The sequence below is a fragment of the Zosterops lateralis genome (genome assembly GCF_965231275.1).
Source record: "Zosterops lateralis genome assembly, chromosome: 8".
Classification (NCBI taxonomy): Eukaryota; Metazoa; Chordata; class Aves; order Passeriformes; family Zosteropidae; genus Zosterops; species Zosterops lateralis.
The window spans coordinates 26,355,117-26,374,228 of NC_139768.1; the positions used below are offsets into that span (position 1 = coordinate 26,355,117).

At 42.8% G+C, this 19,112-nt stretch overlaps 1 protein-coding gene across 2 annotated transcripts; it reads left to right on the forward strand.

The window, feature by feature from the left end:
* The first annotated feature begins 1,476 nt into the window (after window positions 1-1,476).
* Window positions 1,477-18,285, forward strand: MKI67 (marker of proliferation Ki-67). 2 transcript variants are annotated; one of them, XM_083866814.1, is made up of 16 exons: window positions 1,477-1,508; window positions 2,580-2,693; window positions 3,484-3,565; window positions 3,646-3,761; window positions 4,126-4,195; window positions 4,743-4,821; window positions 5,500-6,951; window positions 7,244-7,482; window positions 8,038-8,440; window positions 10,159-10,277; window positions 10,687-10,858; window positions 10,947-11,081; window positions 11,454-12,661; window positions 13,513-13,585; window positions 13,909-16,869; window positions 17,669-18,285. In XM_083866814.1, exons 2-16 carry the CDS (start codon window positions 2,602-2,604, stop codon window positions 17,800-17,802), a joined length of 7,335 nt encoding a protein of 2,444 aa, XP_083722940.1. In that variant the 5' UTR covers window positions 1,477-1,508; window positions 2,580-2,601; the 3' UTR covers window positions 17,803-18,285. The 2 variants fall into 2 exon arrangements, with proteins under 2 accessions (XP_083722940.1, XP_083722941.1); XM_083866815.1 differs by having other exon boundaries at window positions 17,697-18,285.
* Window positions 18,286-19,112: the final 827 nt, after the last annotated feature.

Consider the following 19,112-nt stretch of genomic DNA (forward strand, 5'->3'; position numbering starts at 1 on the left):
GGGATGAGTTTTATGTCTAAATGAAGGTAACTAATTTGCTGATTAAAATGGACTTAAAATACTAATTTAACTTTTACTGCTGCTCACCCCTTTCCATCCTCGCTCCCTTTATTTTTCTCCCCCTTATTGTTGTGGCTAATACTATTTCTGTGGCTAGTAGTGTTTTAATCTGATTAAACACAGACACTTAAATCACTTTATAAAGCCTAAGTGAAGCTGAATTGATATAAAGTGAATTTGGGCGCTTTTTCCTGATCTGAGGTGGGAATTTGGGACCACTGAGCCCCCTGCAAATCCCCCTCCCTCCGAGAGGGGCTCCATCAGCCTGGACAGGTTCAGGTCTGGGGACAGGTTCAGTTACAAGTACATGTTTAGGCTCAGATATAGGCACAGGTTCAGGTATAGGTTCAGATACAGAGCTAGATAAAGGCTCAAGGACAGATACGAGTACAGGTACAGGTATGGACAAAGGTTCAGATACAGCCATGAGCACAGGTACTGTCATGGGCACAGATCCCGGTACAGCTGTAGGTACAGATTCATGTACAGATTCAGGCACAGGTACAGGTTCATGTACAGGTTGATATTCAGGTACAGGTTGAGGCACGGGCATAGGTAGAAGTTCATGTACGGATACAGGCAGAGGTATAAACACAGGCTTGGCCACAGGTACAAATTCGGGAAAAGGTTCAGTCACAGGTACAGATCCAGGCTCAGGACGGAGCACAGGTTCAGCTCAAGTACAGTTACAGGCACGAGCACAGGTTCGGTCACAGGTACAGATCCAGGATCAGGCTGGGGCACAGGTACAGGTCCAGGCCCAGGTTCAGGCTGGGGCACAGGTACAGATCCAGGTTCAGGCTGGGGCACAGGTACAGATCCAGGCCCAGGTTCAGGCTGGGCACAGGTACAGGCACAGGTTCGGTGACAGACCCAGTCCGTGCCCGTCCCGCCGTCAGGGGCCTCGCGCGGCCGCTGCCCCGGTTTTGCCTCAGGCGCGAGCGGCCCCACGGGGCGGGGCCTCCGTTTGAACTCAAACCGCCCTCGCCGCTCCCCATTGGCTCCGCTCCGCGTCGCGCGCCGCCCCCCTCCGCCAATCAGAGGCCACCGCGCTCCTTTTCGAATTTTCAACCGTCAGCTCAGTGCGTTCTTTTCTCCCTCCGCCGATCCGACACGGAGCAAAGGTAAAAGAGTCCCTCTGCCCGGTGCCGCTTGTCGCGGCCGGGCGGGCTCGGTGCTGTCCCTCAGCCATCACTGCTGCCGGCAGGCGCGGGCGGCAGCGGCGGCTCCCTGTCCGTCCGTCCGCGCGGCGCCCGGCGGGTTCATTTTGGAGCCTGGCGGAGGGATACACAGGGCGGAAGGGGGGACGCGGTGCGAGTGGTCGGGGGCGGCGCGCGCGCGGGAGCAGGGCTCAGTCGGCGACGCGCCGTGCCGGGAGCGCGGGGGGCGCGCGTCGGACGCCGCCACACGGGGCCCCTCGGCGGCCGCCAGCGCTCCGGCAGACACAGGTACGGGCGGGCAGGGGAGCCGGGCCGGGGGGACGCGGCTGTGGGGTGACGGGTGCCGCGGGGAGGAGTTTGGCCGCCTGACACCCCGCTTCGGTGGCCACCTACCCCCCCTCCCCTATTGTGGCTCTGTCCCCCTGCCATGGTGGCTGTTGCCCCCTTCTCCCCCAGTGTTTACTTGTCTTGTGACCGCGTGAAGCCTGGGTTTATAAGTTTCGGTTTCTGCAGCTCCTGTGGCTTTTTTGGCTTGTTGGAGCTGGTGGCTGCCGGGGACAGGGTGCTCTCAGTGCAGGACACCGACTGTTTGCGTTCCCTAAAAGCCGAAGGGACTGCCGGGTTCCCCTCAGAGTTGTGTCTTGTTCTCAACAAGTGTTTTATCGCATGAAACCCACCAAAAAAATCCATAACAGTCTCTCTTAACTGCATTTAATTCCCTTGTTTTGCCTTGCTGCTTTCAAGCAGAGTGTTTATAAAGATGCATCTTTGAGGATCGCTTGTGGTAATGGTATTTATACATTAAATAATGCATCATATGAAAATACATAAACGCGCACCTGCTTGCTCTGTGTGTTTGGGGTTTTTATGCCAGATTGCGACAGAGTTTCAGGAGCCGCCCAATTTCCGCTCCTTCCCAGCTGTTCCTGCCGCTGCTCCGGGGAGCTGATGCCACTCTCCCCTCCTTTTCCCAGGGGATAGAACTACAATCAGTTGGTCTCTATTTTAAATTCAAATCTAAGTTTCCAGTTGGATAAGAGATTGAAAGATTAAGATTTAGGTGAAGAGGAGTGAGTTTTGAAGTTGCTTATGGGGCAAAATCTTTGTTGCTCCTGAACTTTTCCAAGGTTCTGATGGGTAACAAAGATCTCCTGAATATCAAAATAATTCTGACAATAAATAAACATATTCCTAGTTTTCTACACGGGGAAACACTTATAAATAGTACTGAGATTCCTCTGCTGTCCATTGGAAAATACCTCATCTCTGGATCAAAATGAAACATAAAAATTTACATCAATTTACTCTCATAAATATATAGATCATGATTAGGATGAGTAATCTGGGTGTTTTTTATAGGTAAGGTTCTTTATATTTGAAGATGCCTCGCTATGGGAAAATCGTTGTCATTAGAAGGAATGGGATCGATGGAATGGTTTATCCACTCACCTCAACTTCTTGTTTATTTGGAAGGTGAGAATTTGCTTGCATGCATTGAAATAATGAGTGTGTTCCTGCAGATCATGTCTTTTAACGCTTATTTACAAAATGTTTATTTAGGAATGGTGTTCAGAGGAGGGAAGGTGATACTGGAGTAAGGTTAATGCAAGAGTAGAAAGTTGAACCTTATTTTGTTACTGCTCTTTCTCATTTCCTTGCCAGAACTGCTTGCATTGATTGGCTTTAATTTTCTGACCACAGGAAATCCGGAAAAGAGATTAAAAGTGATAAGACCAATAGCAAATCAAAAGCATTAGAGATTAGCTTAAGAAAAGGACAGAAAGGAGAAGTCTGGACCTTTATAAACATGTTTTAACTCACTAATAACTTTTAAGAAGGTAAAAGTGGTTCTGCAGGTGAGACCAAGAGTCCAGTTACCTGTTTGCAGTCTCAGATCAGAAATGTAAGCCTGAGAATGACTTTTACAGCTGATTTTGTCTGAAAATATTCCACAAGTCTCAGGAAAATCTGGAAGCAAGTAATGCCATAGCAGCAGCTGTGCTGTAGCCGTGTCTCAGCTTGTTGTGATCTGCTTTTTTCACAGTTTGGGTATTTCACTGTTTTTATGATCTCAGTCCTCTGGTGCTGAGAAGTGTGAGCTGCAATTTTTTGCCAGTTTAAAAAGACGTAGGTAGTTAATTTTCTTCCAGTTAGAGACATCGTGCTGCTGATACCATTACTAACTGAAGTTTTGGGGAATGCCCTAATTGTCCAGCAGATTTCCGTGTGTTTTGTGTGACATTGCCCCTGTGTTTCCCCCCAGGAGCACAGGATGTAACATCCGCATGCGGCTGCCCTGGGTGTCCAACGAGCACTGCAAAATCGAGATCAACGAGAACAAGGAGGTGAGAGGCTGATGTTTCACTGGAATGTGCATTGCCTCCTTCATCTCAGCAGGTCACTCACATTTGTGTTTGATTTTCAGGCAGTCCTGACTAATTTAAGCGCGGTGAACCCCACGAAGCTGAATGGGGCTGGCTTTGAGCAGCCTGTTCCCCTGAAGCACGGAGATGTGTTAACCATCATCGATCGTTCTTTCAGGTGCGTGCCAGGGCCACGCTCTCTAATTATTTGATTCCGGAGTGGAAATTAATGAAGTTCAGTTCATATTTCTCTACAAAGTCTTACAGGACTTCATCATGCTTAAAGTTCTCTTTTTATCACTTAGACTACATTAAGCTAAATCAATAAAGATCAAATTGTTTGGAGAGATCATTCTGATAGTGTTTTGAGAGTTGTCAGTTTTAGGGGGAAATTTAAAGTCATTCTAAGTTGCTAAAGCCTTTCAAATGGAGATGTGTGCCTTGTTGGGAGGGGACAACTATTCCTAGGTTATTCCTCTTAATAATAGGAATTCAGTCATCAATTACATGACAAAAATGGTATTTTTAAAAACTTTGTTCAGGTTTGAATATCCTCTGCAATCAACTCCGAAGAAGAGGCGTTCCAGATCTCCAAAAGATGAAACTCTGCAGGTAATTTTGTAGCTGTGGGATTTTTCTTTACAAATATATTACTGCTAGTTTTCTACATGGTTTTCTATTTCCTTGTTCTGTTTTCTTATTAAAAAGTAACTTTTCAGCCCTAAACTGCCTTTCTGTCTAAAAATACAAATTAACTCTTTCAGATAAATACTTTTAAAAGTTTAATAACTTTTAGTCTAAATTTTAGTCAAAAATGTGTCAGATTCTGGTAATAGGTAAATAATAATTCATGACGTTACTAAGACAGTGCAGTAAATGTTCCACTAGGTTTGGTAAGAAGGGGAGGTTCAAGTGTTTTTATTCTTATTTTACAGCTCCTTTGACAGCTCAGAATTTAAACGATAAAACTTTTCCTCTCTAGGGCTCAAATGTATTGGCCAATGTTAAATATTGAAAAGTTCAAGGATTTAATTTGAATACTTTAAAGTTGTTTAGGGACAATGCATATTCTCTTATAAATAGTTTTTTTTCAATGTAGAATTGCAAGGTAAGGTATAAAATATTTGTTGCTCTGCTGTAATGTTGTACAAATTTACAGGTTCTTCATGTTCAGCAGGTGGCAGAAGTGGAATTATTACACAAAAAAACTTCAGGAGCTAAAAGTCTTGATGCTTCAGGTTGGTACCTGTTTTATGAGGGCTTTGTTTGCTTTTGTCCCCTTAACTGTGTTTATTATTAGCATTAGAATTAAAGCTAAAAGAGGGGGAAAAAAGCATTTTAAGACTTTCCAATCTGAGTACAGCTGGCTGTGTCAGTGATTATCCCATCATGTTTAAATGCTGTGAATTCACCTTTATTAAGTTTATATTAAAGTTTAACTTGAACTGCTCTGCTAACCTACAGCTACACCTTTTTTAAGCGAATATTGCATTATCTCATGCATTCTTGCCTAATAAAAAATTGAAACGAGTACAATTCTGGAGGTACATGGTATATATTGAAATAATTGGTTACAAGAACTGTTTCCTGTAGAACCAGAAAAATCCAGAGCTGCAAATTCTGGGTAATTATAACCCAGACTGGTTAAATGCCAGGATGTCACCTTCCCATCCTTCTTGTATTAAATAATCCTGATAAAAGGCTCTCTTATCATTTCCTACAAGTTTTTGTTCCATTGCAAAAAGCCCCAGTTTCTTCTAAGTGTTCCATTTCAATAGATCCTGGTTGGCCAGGAAGATCTTTGGGAGGGAAAATAAAGAATTTTTAATCTGTATTTATGGATCTTGTATTTGTAGTTCTGCAATTTTGAAGTAACTCTGCATCTGTATTTTTGTTTTTCTTTGCTTTCTCTGTAGATAATGCTGAGTGTGAAGAAAAAAATGCCAATAAAAATAAACAGACTCCAGAGGAAAACCTTCCTAAAGCTTTCCCCATCAAACTCCAAACACCCAAATCTTCACAGAGAATACATCATGTTCTTAAAAAGCAAAATGAAATGTCTCCCTTTAGTCAACTCTATGAAGATGTGAAAAATGAGGTGAAAGTGAAGAAGCCTCTGCACAGGGGATCTGCCTTTCAGCAAGCTGCAAAAGGAGACCCTGGGAATGTTCAGGCAGAACCAAGTGCTCCCATTGCATCCCTGAGTTGTCCTTTTGATCTGGGCAGTTCAGCTAACGGAAAAGAAACAGGCAGGAAGGAAAATATTAAAGAATGTATAATTGTAAGAGAAGGAAGCAACCCAGGGTTCAATCAAGTGTCAGCAGCTGGAGGAAGAACTCCCAGGAAGAGTTTTGCCAGGACTCCAACAACTCCCCTTTCAAAGGAGGTGTCAGGAGATGCTGCTCAGAGTCCATTGCAGGATCCCAAGGAATTAAGGACACCAGGCAGATCCAAAGGCACTGCAGTTACACCCAAACCCAGCAAGGAGAACCACAGGGATTCCCTGTTTTTACTGGATCAGTGCTCCATAGAAAGGTTGGGTTGTCCAGCTAAAGGGACGATGAGCAGCCCCACAACCCCCACGTCCCGTGCTGCTGGAGGAGGTAAACGTGTGCTGAACACACCAACACCCAGGAGGAAGAGTCCTCGCTCTCTCTTCGTGTCACCTCCCAAAGAAAGCACTGGAATCAATCCTGGAAATGCTGATACTCCAAGGACCCCACGGCGTGGGTCACTGAAACTGAAGTCACTTCCAGAAATCCCAGCTGGAGCTCCAAGGGAAGATCCAGTGTGCAGAATTGATAACACACAACTGCCTTTGCCAGATGACAAATGCTTAAAGCAAAGACGAAACAGCAAACAACAAACACCAGGAAAACCTGCCCAAGAAGTGCTGAAAGAAATCTGGGATCAGGCAAACGTGGATAACTTGAAGGTGGGACACTGTGAAACCTCTGCCTCTCTCCCTAATTCCAAGAGTCCCAGAAGAAACAGCAGGGAAAGTAAAGAATCCTTGGACAAAAGTGCCCATTCAGAGGCACTGGCTTCAGAAGGGATCATGGCATCTCCTGCTGGTCAGACACCTGGAAGGAAGAGGGGAAGGCCAAGGACCTCTGGAGTGCTGGCTGAAACAGCACTGGAGACAAACACTGCTCAGGAACAGCACAATTCAGGCAGAAAAGCCAGTGGAACTCCAGCAGAGCTGGCCATGGACAGCTGTCACCAAAACCAGGATTTGGAAGATGCCAGTGCTACAAGACCTTGGAAACCATCAGCCAAGAGGTCTCCTGGAAGTGCTGCTGAGCTGAGAGACACTGAGCCTGGCTCAGAAACCAAAACTTTTGGCCTCTTGCATGGGGAAGACTCAGGTAAATACATTGGATCTCCTGCCTTGTTTTCGGTATTAGAGAAATTCTGTAGCACTTTTCTGAGTGGATAAAATGTGGAACCAGTTACTGATACTAATTGTAAAATATTTATCATGGGGTTACATTTGACCTTAACAATACACAATGTATATAAAATATCTTAGATTTAATCTATTTCCCTTTAAGGCAAATTTCTTTGGGTTTGTTTCCAATTTTGAAATGCGCAAGGAAAGGTTAAAATGCTGCCTTGGATTCTTGGATATCTGAAAGTCGTTTCAATTGTTCTTTTCAGGCAAGACCAGAAGAATCTCTCAGAAAAGGAAAAGTGGTGAAATGCTCCCTCAGACTTTGGGCAAAAGAAAGAGAGTGTCTTTTGGTGGTCATCTGAGTCCAGAACTCTTTGATAAAAGTTTGCCTCCCAACTCTCCCCTGAAAAGAGGAGCTCTCCCTGCCAGGAGGAGTTTACCCAATGGAAGCTCTCCTCGGGCCGTGCTCAAAAAGGCTCAGGGCTTGAAGCACTTGATAGATCAGGTAAATGTTAAGAGTAATCAAGTTGTGAGTCCATTACTGTGATCAGACTTTATAAATTCTATTCTATATGTATGTATTCTATTACTTATTAATTCAAAATTAGTAGTAAGCCTTGTGTGATGCATGCTGGTGTCACTCATTAGTGTTTTGGGATGCTCAAAGAATCATCAGCAAAAGCAGGTGAATTATAAAGTGAAAGTACAACCAAGTTCATTGGCAAGGTCACTCTGCTGCTTACTGGGTGGGTAAAACACACAAGGCAAAAATCAGGCTGAAAATTGAAAATCAACCAATCTGAAATTAAAATTGACATAAAATGATTTAATTGGTGGCTGGGGATGGGTAAAGGGTAAGGATGGGAAAGTGTGAGGATCAAAAGTAAGGTAAAGCCTGCTGCCAAACTTAGCCCAGACTTGATCAACAGTTTAGGAATCATTTCCTGTATCATTCCTGAAATAGTAAAATCCAACTCTCAGGCAGGATTTGCCTGGACAGATCACTTCATGAAAAAGAAGGAAATATCCTCCATTCACTAATGTGTATTTTTTTTACCAGGAAGAAAAAAGGTCACCCAAAAATTCCCCAGCCCAGCAGTCCCCAGGTGCCTCATCCCTTGCCTCGGGGAAGGCAACACCCAAAATCCCTGCAGGCTCTCCAGCCCCTGTGAGGAAAGGGCGTTTCTCCATCTCCCGGCCCCCCACACCATTCCCAATTGCAGAGGAGAAGGATGCTGGCACAGAAGACCTGGATCCAGAGGGGAGAAGTGATGCCCAAGTACTAACACCAAAATCTTCTCCTGGCAGCCAAGATGCCAAAGCCTTGGTGACAGTGACACCTGCCAAGTCAGCCAGAGGTGCCCAGCTGGGTGTGAAGGGCTCTGCCAGGAGGAGCAGAGGTGGGGCTGTGGCTGTTATCAGTGCCAAGAGGAGAAGTGGTGCCTCCAGTGCCAATTTATTAGGTTGGTTTCAACAGTTAATTCTAATATTCACTTTCATGCTTTAAAACAAACTGGAAAAGATCTGTTTTGTTATGCAGAGGCCACCAAGTAATTGGTGAATCTTCTGAAATCTGCTGGACTTCTTGGAAGTGCAAAGTATTGCATTTTCTCATTCATAGAGCAAATTTATTAAAGCATCTATAAACTCATTTAAAGACAAATATTAATTTTCAGAAGTTGAAAAATGGTAAAATTAACATTCCTTTTGCAAGGTTAGAGCCTTGATCTTTAAAATCTGTCAAATTCAAGTAATGTTAAGCTAAACCATGTTTATCACATCAGTTTTGTTTTGAAAAACTTAACATTTTATAGCAACGCAGCTTCACTTTGATTATTTTGTGCCTTATTTTTATGCAAGGCACACAAACTGCCCAGGAACTGGGCTGTATTTAACTGCTCCAAGTGGTACATAACTGATAAAAAACAGGATCGTAACTGGGTGTTACTTTCAAATCTTCAAAACTCCCAGTGTTGAGCACTGATTTGAAATAGTTTTGACAGCACTGGAAACTGGAATAGGGAAAGTTCTGGTTCTTCAAGTTTTGACTTTTGAATAAACTTTGAAGTAAGATGTATTTGTCATCTGTTTTCTTTAGTTAAATCAGTTTGACAAAGTCAAATTCCCCATTCACCCAGGAATTTTATTACTTTATTATTCTGTCCGTTTTAATGGCAGCAGAGCTCTTGACAAATATCAGTGGCATTCAATTTCTCACCACCTCTTTGTAATGTGCTTTTTAATATCACTGCATCAGTTCCTTCTGTAATATGAAAAGGACATCACAGCTCTTAAAATTTTCAGATCCAAAATAAAACAGTTTCCAGTGCTTTTGCAGACAATTTCCTGGATGCTTGGCATTTTTCTCTGCATCCTGCACACCCTGGCAATGTCAGCTTTTCAAAGTTCTTTTTATTTACAGACTGACATAGCAATTCTGACAAGAGAATAACAACATCCTTTTCTTTAGGAACAGCATTCTCCTTTTGATCTCTATTTTTAAAAAATTGTTTCTTTTATATGATCCCTGTGTTCTGATAGCTTTTTTTTCCTGAAATAAACAAGGCAGGTGTCCTACAACTTCCAGCTTCATTTATTCCACAGCTGTAATTCCCTGCTCCCACTGCTGTGCACAGAACGATGCTGTGATGAGGGTTACCTTGCTTTGGGAATTTTGGGAGTGTGTCACAAGGTGAAGGCGATACAAGAAAAATTATGGGAAGTCTGTGTAGATTTAAATTCAGAATAAATAACTGAAATTCCTCAGGATGGTGGTGAAAGAAACTTCTCTTCATTTCTCTTCTGTTGTTAAATCTCACCAGAGTAAAGCTCATCTATAATAAACAAGGCAACTTTCTGTTGGGAAAACTGAGTTCCTTCCAAAAAAGAGAGGAAGGAACTGGGTCAATGTTCAGTTGGAGGATCTGAGCTGTTTGACACTGTGTGAAGCTCATAGTTTTGGTGTGGAAAGCCACATTGAGTACTTGGACTCTTCTTAAACTTCAGCTGAAAATGGATTTTCAAATTGAGAATATTTCAGAGAACACTTCAGGTATTATCAGATAACAACAACCTTTCATCTGCCAGACTGAAGAAAATGTATTGGAATTGTAAGGAAATAATTGTGAACTTCCATTTACACAGCTGAGAGTTAAAGTGGTTCTTTCTCATTTTCTTGTAGTTGCAAAATCTTGGGCAGAGGTGGTAAAATTGGGAGTTGCAAGACCACAGGCAAAGGTTGCTAAAAAGTGTGTCCATAAAGGAAGAGCCCTGAAAAAAAGAAGAGACCACGCACCAAAGGTATCCTTTTTTTGTGTGTGTTCTTTTTGTTTTATTTTCTTGCATAACCACCAAACAGCTTGGATGGATTTTGATCGAGAAGCTGAGCTCTTGGTGTGATGTAAAATGGGAGTTGATGTCTCTCACAGCATGTGGGAAATGGAGGTTGGTACAAAAGGAATCACAGAATTATTATTAAGGTTGGAAAAGACCTCCAAGATCTTGGAAACCCACCTCTGATCATAAAAATCAGGCAGGACCTGTCTTTCCTAAACTCAGGCTGGCTGGGTCTCGCAACCCTCATTGGCACTGGGCATTCTCCAGTCTTCTGGAACCTCCCAGTTCACCATGACAGATTATAAATTATGGAAGGAGCACCTCTTTCACCATGAATCTTTGTTTAATAATTTATTTTTTTCCCCTTTTACAGACTCCAGAGAAGAAAATAAAAGATCACTTCAGCACAGGTCATGCAGAGTCACCTGCTACCATAGTTGTGGGTAGAGCTTATTCCACCACAGTCAGGTCAGCTGGACACGTCCCTAAAGTGGTAAAAAATCCCAAGATGAAGCTAAACATGGATATGGATGAAAGCTTCACAGGTCAGATTTTAAAGTCTGTTACTTCATCTGCCTGCTGTGCAGTTCTTTTGTCAAAACATCTGCTCATTCCTCAAAATATAATTTCTAGGAATGACTGAAATGTTCCAAACTCCAGAAAATCAGGGAGGAGGAACATTTCCTTCGGCTGCTGCTCAGAATGCTGATTTTACACCACCATGGGCTGCAGGGGACATTTCTGACTTGCACACTCCTGAGGAATCTGGTAGGTTTGATATTTTAAAAACAGAATATTGAAGTATATTATGGGTTAGCAGCAGTCTCAGCCTAGGCAAACTTAACTGAGGTGAAGGATCCAGCAACCCATGAAAGGAACCATTGAGATTTATCAGGTATTAAAAGAAAATGTAGTTCCAGTTAATTCTGAGTAGGATATTTTATTCATTCTATTTGGTATGGAACTTCAAGCTGCTGACGAGCTCTTTCAGACCTGAATGCCCAATGCACATGTTTGGATTTTGTTTTCTAGAAGGGTATATTGGAATTAGATATTTTTTTTATATATATAGCAATTAAAATGCTTGGATTTTCTGCATAATTTATTTTCCAAATGACATAAATCTACTGCTTATTTCAGGAGAGATGATGGTGTCACCACTAAATAATTCAGATGCTTCAGAGCAGAGGCAAGAGTGTCCAGGCATATTCAGCTTTCTGAGAGAGGAGTCATCTCCATCTCTGTTTGATGAAATAGCTACAAAAACTCCTGAAAAAAGAAAAGCTGTGCACAAACATAGTGTGGATAGTTTGGCAGTAAGTCCAAAAAAACCAGCATCTCTGGTGAAATCAGGAAATAAAAGGAGGACTCCAGAGCAGAAGTTGAAGCAAGCTGTGGTCATGTCAGGCAAAAGGAAGATTTTAAGGACCCCTAAGCAAAGGTCAGAAGCAGGAGAGGTTTTCTCAGGTATCAAGAGGCTCCTTAAGACCCCAAAGCAGAAATTGGAGCCTGTAGAGGTTTTGTCAGGCATCAAGCAACTCTTGAAGACCCCAAAGCAGAAATTGGAGCCTGTAGAGGTTTTGTCAGGCATCAAGCAGCTCTTGAAGACCCCAAATCAGAAATTGGAGCCTGTAGAGGTTTTATCAGGCATCAAGCAGCTCCTTAAGACCCCAAATCAGAAATTGGAGCCTGTAGAGGTTTTATCAGGTATCAAGCAGCTCATGAGGACCCCAAAGCAGAAATTGGAGCCTGTAGAGGCTTTGTCAGGTGTCAAGCAGCTCCTGAGGACCCCAAAGCAGAAATTAGAGCCTGTAGAGGCTTTGTCAGGTATCAAGCAGCTCATGAGGACCCCAAAGCAGAAATTGGAGCCTGTTGAGGCTTTGTCAGGTATCAAGCAGCTCATGAGGACCCCACGGCGGAAGGCAGAACCAGTGGAGGACCTGTCTGGCATTAAGCAGCTCCTGAGGACCCCACCGCAAGAGCTGGAACCAGTCATAGATGAAATTGCCTTGAAAAAGTTGCTGGAGACTCCAGTAGAGAGCAGGGAAGCAGTAAAAGCTGTGCCAGGTGTGACTTCAACCAAGAAAACCCCAAAGCTGAAATCCCAACCTGTGGAAGACATGGTTGGGATCAGCCGCATTTTCCAGACGCCGAAGGAGAAGGTTGAGCCCATAGAAAACATGTTTGGAATTAGCAGATTAATGAAGTCTCCTAAAGAGAAACATCAACCAGTGGAGGATTTTGTGGGCCTGCAAAGGCTTATGGCAGAACCCAGGCAGAAATCTTCTGATTCTGAAGTGGACTATGCTGGAGTGACTGAAATGTTTGGGACCCCAGAGGAAATGAAGGTAAAATACTTTTAACTGTTGGAAGTGATGTTCTTAGACTTCGAAGCCTGTGGCTGAAGTGAATTTAGACTTCCAAATAAGACACCTTGTATCTTGCAACAATTTTTAGGGACAGCTACATTGTGTGTGGTATAATGTATTTATTTGAAGGGACCTGCCACAAAGGAGTGTTTAAAGATTGTAAATAAAAGTATCATGAGAAACAGGCTTAATATGAAAATGATAAGCTTAATATTAATATTAATTAATTTAATTTAATATTAATTAAAAGAGACAGTCCCAGCATCTCATTCACTGTTCCACACTGACCATTAGAGGTAGGAAAAGTGAAGTTCTCCAATCAGTAGGTCAGGCTTGGTGATGTCTGTGCCCAGCCTGGTTTGTTGTGGTACTGGTTTTTATTCTGAGAAGAATCTTGATCTTCAGTGTGAAGATGCAGAAGATGTGCTGGCATCACTGCCAGTATCGTTTTCTAAAAAAATTATTTCGATTCTCATATTCCATAGGTAAAATGCTGAGTATCCCTGGGCTTAGTGCTTAGAACTACAATAAAACACTACAGAGCACTCAATTTCTCTTCAACACCCCAAATTCCCTTTGAGCATTCATTTAGTCACTTCTCAACCTCTCCACAATGTTGTCTTTCACTTTAGATGGCAAGGATCAAATTTGCTATGTTTGTGGGCTTGTATCAGATAAAAAGACATATTCACAAACTGATTTAATTTGTAAAGAAAAGGATTTGACAAGAATTTTTATAAATATTGCTGTACATTCATCTGGTTTTGGTTGGGTCCATAAGTTCTTGTGCTGTCAGACATGCATTTATTGGTTATTTTTTATTCCTTTAGGTCAGATCAGTAAATGTTGTGGATTCTCAGGAAGAATTTGCACCTCCTGGTTCTAATTCCAGTCAGAAGCATGGTAAGTACAAATATTTTGCTTAGAGGAATAATGAATATACAAAATCATAAATGTTACCATGAAGTTCAAATCTTGTTTAAACCTCTGTCACTGAGCCCAGCTATTTCCTGAGCTAAGATCATTTTTTTTCTCTTTGACCTGTCCAAATAAATCAACTTCAGTCAGAAGCCTGGCCTTTAATCTAGGAATTGGTTAAATATTTCTTTATTTATTGTATGATTTGTTTGAGCAAGATGCCTCTGTGAGGAAAATGGAAATGCACAGATACTTTGATCAGGCACAGGAATGTCTAATTTTTGTTTGTGCTCTTTACCCTGTTCTAGAAAAGAAAGGAAAAGGTGAAGATTCTCAACAGGACTCAACTGGTGAAGAGCAGCATACCCAGAGACCCAGAAGGGGCAGACCAAGGAAGGCTGAACCTCCTCCTGCAGCAATGCCAAGTGAAATTGGTGTGAGTTTAAAGGAATTGCAGCATCCTGATACCCAAGAGGAGATGGGAGTGGTCACACCTGAAAACAAAGGAAGAGGAAGGAGGACAAAGCGTTGTGTACAAGTTGTTCCAAAGCACCCTGATCAGGAAGGGCTTGACATTGTTTCATCTGTGGAACCACCTGGAGCTGCTCAGAGACCAGGAAGAGGTAAAAGGAAAGGGCTGAAGGAGTTAGAACATCCAAATGAAGATTCTTCAGTTCTACAAAAAGCACCTGCAAATACCAAGCAGAGTTTGCAGGACTGTGGCATCAGTGAAACTGAAGATGATCCAGGCACAAAGACAGGAGCTGGAAACACTCAGAATGAAATTTGTCAGCTGCAAATAGGTTTAAATAATCCTGACAGCAAAGCCAATGACAGTGGGATAGAGGACAGTGAAGAAGTGCCCCTGTCACCAAGGAGGACGCGCAGAGGAGTGGAGAACACAGAACCAGTGATTCCACCAAAAAGAGGGAGACGAGCAAGGAATGACCAAGGTAAAGCAGCTTCTCCTGGAGACCTTCGTGGAGCAACCAGAAAGCTTCGTAAAGACCCATCCCCAAAGGTTACCCAAAGACAGGAACAGGCTTGTGACAAAGCTCCTGAGGCTGTCACAGCACAAGAATCTGAAAATGGCACTAAACTTGAACTGAAGGCAACAGAGAGAAGAGTTAAGTCTTTTAGAAGTACTAGAAACAGAAAGCACTCAGCTGAAATAAAAGCAGACACTCGTGGGGTCACACTTGAAAATACACAAAACATTCAGAAAACTGAGGAAACATCAACCAAAACTGATGCTGAAACACAATCCCACGTGAAAAATGAGATGAAAGGATCTCAGGGATGTGAAACAGAAAATGCTCAGGAAAAAACAACAGAGGCAGCTCGAAGATTAAAGGCAGAGTCACCTTCTGCAGAGACAAACAAAATGCCAGTCAGTGCTCAGAACATGGAAACAAACAGGACTAGAAACAGGAGAGGCAAAAAAGACTCTTTGGAGCAAAAAGCTGATGAATTTACTGAAAATGTGAACTGCCTAAAACCAATTACTCCCAAATTTAAGTCAGAAGCAGAAGTGGATGAATCTTCTCCCCAGGGTTCCGTGGGCTCTGTGTGTGTCAGCTCAGCCCAAGCCAGGAAGGAGCAGCCCAGCCCAGGTGGCACATCAGTCCCTGCTGCAAACAGTGCCAGTCCTGCTCAGGGCAGTCAAAGGAGGACGAGAAATGAACGGGGAATACTTAAAGCAAAGCAAACTGAAATCCTGCGGGGGAATCCAGCACAAAGAAATGCAGTGATGTGTAGAAGAGGAAGAGGTAAAAAAGTTAATTTTCAGCTTGAAGAAGGCAGTTCCAAAGCAATTCAAGGAAAAACTTTACCTGAGGGTGATGAAGGGATGACTGACAAAGATAATCAACATGAGAATTCCGAAAATCCTCCTTCCCAGGGAAGGAGGGGCAGGAGACAGCGACTTGATTCCGTGTCACAAAAAGCTAGTCCTGCCTTTATGGAAAAACAAACATTGAGTGCAGATCACAGGGAAGATGAGGCTGTTGCACAAGAGCAAGGATCAGCTCTGGAAGCTGCTCCCTCTTCAGCAGAGGACAATCCACCGAGACGGGGGCGGAGACGTGAGGCGGCTGCAGCATCTCAGACCAGATCTCCTTCTGTCAGAACGAGACGTGGGGTGCTGGGAGGTGATGCTAAAAAGATGGCAGAGAGAGAAGATGAGAATCCAGCTCTGGGTAATAAAACTTTACAGGCAAAAGTGAACGCATCAGCAAGGGACAGAAGGAGAAAGGTGGATCCAGCAGCAGAGGCAACAAGTTCAGCTCCTCTCCAGAGGAAATGTGGCTTGTCAGAAACTAAAGATGAGGGTAGTCATGAAGAACAAAGTGTGCCTTTGGAAGCAGTGTCCTGTGCAAAGGAGAAGCCACCAGGAAGGGGCAGAAGGAAAGAAACTGCTCTGGCATCACACACAACCAATTCCATCTCTCTTCGGGGAAAACGTGGATTGCCGGCAGGTGATGGAGAAGAAGCTCCCAAAGAAGAGCAGAATGTTCCCTGTGATCCATCTGGAAAAGAAAATCAGCTACGAAGAGGCAGGAGGAAGGAAATTGCCCCCTTGATAGAAGCCAAAAGTTCTATTCAGGGAAACCAGGTCCTGTCAAAGCAGAGTGGTAGAAAAAATAACAATAGAGGAGCTAAACAGAGTTTGGACAATTCTTCCCAAGAAAATATGGATCTTGTAAAAGAGAGCTCAAGGCAAGCAAACACTTCACTGGCTCTTAGTCCCACCTCACTTCAAGGTTTGCCAGAAGATGGTAAAGAGAGAATTCCTGAAAAACAAAGTAAACTTCTGGAAGTAGGTCCACCTGCAAAAGAAAATCCATCAAGAGTGGGCAGGAGGAAAAAAACTTCTCCTGCTTCTGAAGAAACAATTTCCACTTCTCTCAGGGGAAAACCCAACCTGCCCAGAGGCAGAGGTCAGAAGAGGATTCTTGAAGAAAGTGAAGATGCATCTCCAGAAAAGAATCCACGCCAGGGAAGAACAAGGCAGTTGAAGAATAATAGGAGGAAGGTGGAGTTCCCGTTAGAGGCAGCTACTTCTGCTTCTCCCCATAAAAGCAGTGACTTGCCAGAAAATGGCAACACTCTGGAAACTCAGGATTTGAGTGGAGCATCCACTGGTTCTGAAGGGAATCACTCTGGAAAAGGCCAGGAGGGTGACCCTGCTCCACAGGCAGCCCCCACCTCTCGCAGAAGGAAATGCCAGCTGCCAGCAGAGGATGTGGCACCCAAAAAGTTCAAATCAGGTGAGGCAAGGATTAACTCTCTCCCCTAAGGTTGGCTGAGTTTTGTGTAGATACAGCAATCATGTGCAGAGTTCTGGGGGCTGCTGATGGAGATCACAGAATGATGGGATCGTTTAGTGTGAAGGTTGGAAAAGATCCAAGATCCCAGCTCCCTGAGCTGCTCCTGGGTCTCCAGCCCCTTCCCCAGCTCCATTCCCTTCCCTGGTCAGGCTCCAGCCCCTCCATGTCCCTCCTGAACTGAGGGACCCAAACAGGGCACAGCACTGGAGGTGCCTCCCCAGGGCCCAGCACAGGGGGACAGTCACTGCCCTGCTCCTGCTGCCACCTAAAATATTCCCTGGAATTTGCAGCTTGTCTTAAAAACTCCCAATTAGAAAATATTATCAAATGAAATGCCTCAAAGTAGAAATGACAGCAGCTCTTTAGCGATACAAGGCCAGGAATTTCCTGCCATAAAACTTCTTGTTTTCATTTTTGCAGGACTTTGGTGTTGGTTCTGTTTTAGTTTTACATATCAGTGGAAGGAATTTTAGCTAAAATGGCAGCTAATTGGTTTTGGTGCTCTCATTAATGTTAACCTACTTTCAGAAATAGCTGTAAATCCTCAGGGATCCAACTTAAAGGATATTGGATGTTCAGAAGTGTGGGGTTGGTATCTGGTTTGTTGAATTCAGAGATGTAATCTTTGGAATGTTGTCATTGGGGACATTTCCTTTCAAAACAATGTAGGTGAAGATGGAATTTTGTGAGAAATGTTTGATTGATGATACAAATTGACATTTTTTCCATGTGCAAATAGGGAATGATGAAAATGGGTCTCTACAAAGAGGAAGAAGAAACAAAACTAAACTTGGAGAAGAAGATACAAGGGCAGCTCAGATCACTGGAGGGATGGAGAGGAGGACAAGATCCACCACAAGAACAAGGAAATAACCTTAAGAGTCCCTGAACCAGTTTTTAAATCAATTCAGTAATTCCAATTACAGGTGTTTATAATGTGAATTGATTTGCACTCAGATTTTAAGCTCAGATTTTTGATAAGTCTTTATGAAATCTTTCTTAACGTGTTTACAGATAGAAGGTAGATATTTCTTTAGTAGCTTTGCCAATGTGTGGTGGTTCCTAAACCATGGGGTGCTTGTGCAAAGCTGCAAACATAAAATATAATCTGTTATACCAGTGTTTCTCCCCTTTTTCCTGTTGATCAGTACAGCAATCAGGAAGCCATATTACTGCCAGCTGAAGCTACTTTCTGCCGAAATTTCCCTTTGCTTAAGTTTTATTTTTTACTTGGAGTTCTGTAAATATTCTTTTAAAAAAAATTATAGTTGTATTAGCAGAAGTATTACGCTAAATTTTTTATAAGCTTTTTTTAAAAGAAAAAATTAAGCTTGTATTGAAAAGTGCAGATTTTGAAGTCATTAAACTTGTAAACAATTTGGGACTTGTGTGGTTTTTTGGTTTTAAGAATGCTTAAGAATGTAATTGCTGCTTTCTTACAAGTTCATTTCTAAGGTTCATCCTCTGTGGCTGATGTGGTTTGGAGACAGAATTTTTAGAATCTTTTACAGATAATTTGTCTTCAAGGCTGGGGGCTTCTTAAATGCAGAAACAGAGAAAATTCAGCTTGGACATCCAACTTCTGTGCAGTTTTTAGACCTGACTTAAAATCCTTTGTTTATGTGGTGTGTGAGGAGTTGGGGATTGAGTTTCTGCAGCAGAGCAGTTGGAATTGGAACTGTTAAAGTTGGAAAAGACCCCGAAGTCTCCAAACCTCAGATGTGATATAATATTAATATATATTTTTAATTTAGGTTGGATTTTTTGCTTGTTTGTTTTTTATCATGTGGAATGTGCTGTACCCATGTCCACAGAGGGTTTCTATTGAATTATAATGCACTTTTTTATTTTAATCTACTTAATTTAAGTGTGAAAATTCCAGTCTCTCTCTACATCCAGGGTTGCTCCATCCCAGGTGCAGAATGTGGTACTTTCCCTTGAACTTCACATGGTTAACGTGAGAAGAGGAACGTATTATGGTGTGGGGTGGTTTTGTTTGGTTTGGGTTTTTTTATGGGTTTTTTAACTCTTTCCCAATCATGACATTCCTATAACTTCAGCCCTGAAATCTCAGAGGAAAGCAAAATTTTACCATCTCCCCCAAAATCAAAACTGTCTCCTCTGTAAAAGCAAGGCCAATGCCATGGTTGGGAAATACAGGGATCCTCAGGAATATTTTTCTG